This window comes from Morone saxatilis, unplaced genomic scaffold (assembly GCF_004916995.1).
Source record: "Morone saxatilis isolate NCDOM2014 unplaced genomic scaffold, NCSU_SB_2.0 Contig12, whole genome shotgun sequence".
Lineage (NCBI taxonomy): Eukaryota > Metazoa > Chordata > Actinopteri > Moronidae > Morone > Morone saxatilis.
In genome coordinates, this window is record NW_023339674.1 from 7,104,272 (window position 1) to 7,108,784 (window position 4,513).

At 41.3% G+C, this 4,513-nt stretch overlaps 1 protein-coding gene and 1 long non-coding RNA gene across 2 annotated transcripts in view; one reads left to right on the forward strand and one right to left on the reverse strand.

The window, feature by feature from the left end:
• Window positions 1–1,776, reverse strand: part of LOC118321895 — a 3,947-nt gene extending 2,171 nt beyond the window's left edge. The window contains exons 1-2 of the long non-coding RNA XR_004796428.1: window positions 1,136–1,776; window positions 354–679 (exon numbers count right to left, since the gene is read on the reverse strand). This is a non-coding gene — a long non-coding RNA (uncharacterized LOC118321895). The remainder of the gene's footprint in view (window positions 1–353; window positions 680–1,135) is intronic.
• Window positions 1,777–2,291: 515 nt separating this feature from the next.
• The window catches only part of ak4 (adenylate kinase 4), a 6,197-nt gene continuing 3,975 nt past the window's right edge, over window positions 2,292–4,513 (forward strand). Inside the window, exons 1-2 of the mRNA XM_035653902.1 lie at window positions 2,292–2,768; window positions 3,707–3,826. Coding sequence (XP_035509795.1) covers window positions 2,627–2,768; window positions 3,707–3,826 — 262 coding nt within the window. The 5' untranslated portion in view covers window positions 2,292–2,626. The remainder of the gene's footprint in view (window positions 2,769–3,706; window positions 3,827–4,513) is intronic.

A 4,513-nucleotide genomic window follows, 5' to 3' on the forward strand; every position in this document is an offset into this window, starting at 1 on the left:
GGGGGGGGGGGGGGGGGGCTGTCAATAATGCACAACCCCGACACTGTAATCTGAACTCAATGGCCCTGCTCGATGTGAATCTGATTCCAAACATTGTACAATTCTTGGAAATGCGATGACGATGCTTGCTTTATAGTCATGTGTACTGTATATCCTGATGCACTTTTTTTTATTTTGCAATCTACTTCCATATTTAGTTTATTTAGCTGGTCGTTGTTTTCTCTGTTTCCATTCGGCTCCTGCGCAGAGGGCTCGTTAATGTTTCATCTCATAAAACAACCACAGATTGTTTTTTTTTCCCTTTCCTGCTAGGACTTGGTCGAGACAAACTACTGTATATTATTCATACCAACCACAAGGCCGAGTGACGTCAGACTTGTTATGATTCTCCTCGCGGGCTCCGCCCCCCTCCTCGGCGCGAGAAGCCTCTCGAGCAGTCCGGTGGCGTCGCTGTCCGACGTCGCGGCTCCTCCTCCTCCTCCTCCTCCTCTTCAGTCCGCCCTCCGCACTTCATGTAAACAACTCCATTAGCCCCTCGCTGCACAGGGCCAAAAATGTTCGTGTCAAAACGCGAAAAGCAAAAAAACCTGTGTAATAATAAGTAAAACAGGGCTGAGGACAGGCACCGTGTCGGGGCGGAGGGCTCCGTTTGTTGTCACCAGTGTCTAAAAAAGAGAGCCTGTGAAGAAAAGCGCGTCCATATTGCATAAACCCTCAATGTAAATAACTGGAGAATGGCTTATAACCTACTAACTGTGACGGTAACAGGCAGCAATACGATACCAATGCCGTGGAATAAGGACAACAGCGAAAAATCTGTGCCAAAGCTTGTTGCTGTTTTCTACAAATAAACAAAAAAGTTGTCCAAATCTCTAAACAACGCCTTTATTTGTGTCATTACACAACAACACGCATACCTGGTTTATTCGGGACACTCTTTAAAAAGCGACTAAAGGCCAAATGCAATGTTCGTAGTGAATATTGTGCAGCCAAATGTTAACGCCCAGCATTGCATACACACCCCTTTCCTAGGAGAAAAACAAACAGCATGCATGCATGGATCCCAAATATTATCATTTATTCTTAATTACATTCCCCCCGCGTTAAATATATAACAAGTATTCGGCTCACTTACCTGCGTTTTCCCCGTTTAATTCTCCGTGTTTACATGAATATTTTTAATGACGCAGCAAGACCACACAGAGCAACGTGATTGTCGCCATTTTTTGTTGTTATTGAATTCTCCAAAGCCATGTGACAAATTGATAATGAACAAACAGTTTCAAAAATAGGCTTCCGGGTGTGGAGACAAAAAAATGAGTTTTGCCAGGGTGAAAAGCGGTTAATCTTCCGAGTTGTTTGTCTGGTGGATTAGTCTGCTTACTCCACTGACTGAACACTGAGAGCTGTGCGCAATATTTGACAGCTCCGGGACGCTGCCGCCGCCGTATGGCTCGCAACAAGTACTCACTCGATTCCTCCCGTCCGCAAAACGTTGCGCGGTATGACAGCGACTCATGTGCTTTTGTGCGCCCGCTGCCAGCAGTGCAAAACCATGAGCAATAATAACCCCATGAACTATAAGCAGTAAATAACCCAAATGAACTAATTCTAAAACATCGGATTCGAGAGAAATGCTGTCAACAAGTGGTGGAATCCAAGAATAACTAGTTTGTTGTATCATTAATGGCATTACATACAAGCATATTATTTATTTAAGTTTACAATAAAGTTGTGAAATCTAAACTTTTCTTGGATAATTCTGAAAGTTGATTATTGTAGAGGGATGATTGCAATTTTCCAACCAAATGTCAATGTGTTTATCCGTTCAGGTGACATTAAACTTTTAATATATTAGTGACATTAAGCTCTTGTCTACAGAAAATCTTTGTAACAAGCCTCAAAGTGTATTGAAGGTGGGATTATCTAATTTCCCTCGAACATATTTGTAGTTGTGAATCAAAATAACTTTATGCAGACTTTGTCTAAACCTGCTGCACAAAGAGGGATTCTCTCTTAATTTTATTTTATTTCATTTTTAGTTATAGAAATAACATTTTTGCTTTCAACTTGTCTTAGAACTATGAACAATTCTTACATTTTTTAAAGTTTTTACAGTTTTCCTTCTCTTAAAGGAAACTATAGCCAGTAACAGACTATATTTATTGTTGTTGTTGCTGTAGAAAACTACAGTAACCAGTTTACCCCGCATGATTCATGCGAATCAGTCATCCGCATTTTTTCTGGATGATGTGCGCAGAAAAATAGGGCGTTGTGGCGACTCCCTCATTCATTCGCAGAGAAAAGTCTCTCCTTAAAGACGTAGAGGAGCGTAATGTATCCATCACAGAGCTGAGAGAAAAAAAAGGAAAAGGACTTCGATCCGAGAGCAGGATAGCCCCAATGTGCGCATAGAGTGGGCTCTGCGTAAAGATCCGCAGACTCTAGAGATAAGTTGAAATTTACTTTGACAAGAATAGTTTGAACCCATTTGATCGCTCATGCGTGCAACCGTTTAGGAGTTTAATTAAGAGGTAATTTGGCTTCTCTCGCGCACAAACAGGAACAACACCATTTGTGCATCCTAGAGGTTTTACAGTTGGAGCCTGTGTTGTTTGAGGAAGACATGGCTAAGTTATTCCGGGCTGCTATAATGGGTCCACCAGGATCAGGGAAAGGAACAATATCCAAGAGGATTGCGCAAAGCTTTGGCCTGCAATATCTGTCCAGTGGCCACTATCTGCGAGAGAGCATAGCAGCAAATACAGGTATGGTAATTCTGCCCATCTGCTGTAGCCCGAACGTCAATACTGTGGTGCCAACACGAAGAACTGCAGAAAACAAACGCGTCGTTTTCCACCCTGAATGTGTGAATTTGACAATGCTTCCATTTTCTTCTCAAAAGTGTCATAAAAAAGATGAAATCATTGCTGCAAAAAGATTGTTTGCAGAAGGAAGTGAGATGTGTGTATTGTCTGCTCCACTCTTCCTAGAAGGTCATTCAACACTTAGATACTATTTTGTCTTTATTTGATTTCAGTCTTGTTGAGCCTATAGACTTAAGTAGCAGAAGTATCCCAACCCCACAATGACTTACTGCAGTTAAAAACCCCATATCAAGGTTTTAATATAATTATTTCCCCAAACTTACACCTTAAACCGTTGAATGTGTGTGTTTAAACTTCCTCATTATAGCTACCCAACTGGAATTGATGTAATTCTCAGCGTGCGCCAAGTCCATTCTGATAATAAAACAGAGTTCAGTGCTGAGAGCTTAAGTAAAAACATGTGTGTTTGGTTGCCATTACTGATTTTTTTTCCCCCAAGTAAAGTTGTGACTCGTGAATAGGGTAACTGAGTCTTTTTTCTTTTAGAACAAGTTTGAGGATTTATAAACCAGTGAGTTCAATAGGTGTGTTCCTTCAGTGACTCCAGTGACTTGGCATAAATATTGATTTAATTATTCACAGCAGACCTCAGAGTTTCCAGTGTTATTTTAAATGAATAAGACAGGAGAGGTTACAGGCAGGAGTTTGCAGTGACAGTTTTAACCATTTACTTGTCTCTGGTCAGATTACAGTTATAGTGCTCTTAAGTTGTTGTTGTTTTATGAAGGCCTGGATAAATTCAACATGCCTTGTCCTGTCTTGTCTTGTTTTTGATTTGAACAGACCTGCACTGACTATGTTTGTCTGTTGTGTTTCAGAGGCAGGTGTGCTGGTGAAGACCTACGTAGAAAGAAGCATGCTGGTGCCTGACCATGTTATGACCAGACTGATGCTGCCCAGACTGGAACAGCTGAGCGGCCACAGCTGGCTGCTGGACGGTATGAAAAGTAGTGTTTGTGTTTTTAAAAACCATTAGAGTGCATAATCTGATGCACTGTGGTCACTCACAGCAGCCTCCATCCTTTGTCTTCATTTGTTGTGAGGAAATATGCTCCTCATAATGCAGCGTCATGGCCGGTTTTGTGAACTGCTGGCCACCCCTTAAATCTGATTGGCCAGCCCAGATGCCACCCCCAAAATCCCCAGACTCATAGCCATGTTAGAGGCAGGGCCATCGGGCAAGCTTTTGGTTTAATACCTCTACATGTTCACTAACATGTCTCCCAAAGTGCTGTTTACAGTGCCTCCTTTACTTTAGTCTGAAGAGTAAGTAAGGGGAAAATTATGCTCTACATTAACCTACATCTGTGGATAATTAGTACTCTGATGTACTGAATCCACTACCAGCAGGTCTGTGCATGCTCTCTTCCTTCCTCTTCTAGGTTAAGAAAGTTATAAAATACAGAACTGCATGTGTTTATATTGTATCTGGTAACATATTTAGTTTGAGACATTAGTAACATCTGAAATGTCCCTTTCTGAGTTAAATATTATCCATTACCTTCAAGAGAGATGCCAAACATTGATGAAACATGCTTAAACCTGAAACATGATCTCTAAACAAATAATTTTAGTTTAGCGAGAGAAAAGGTCAACAAAAGCAAGGTTACACACACACACACACA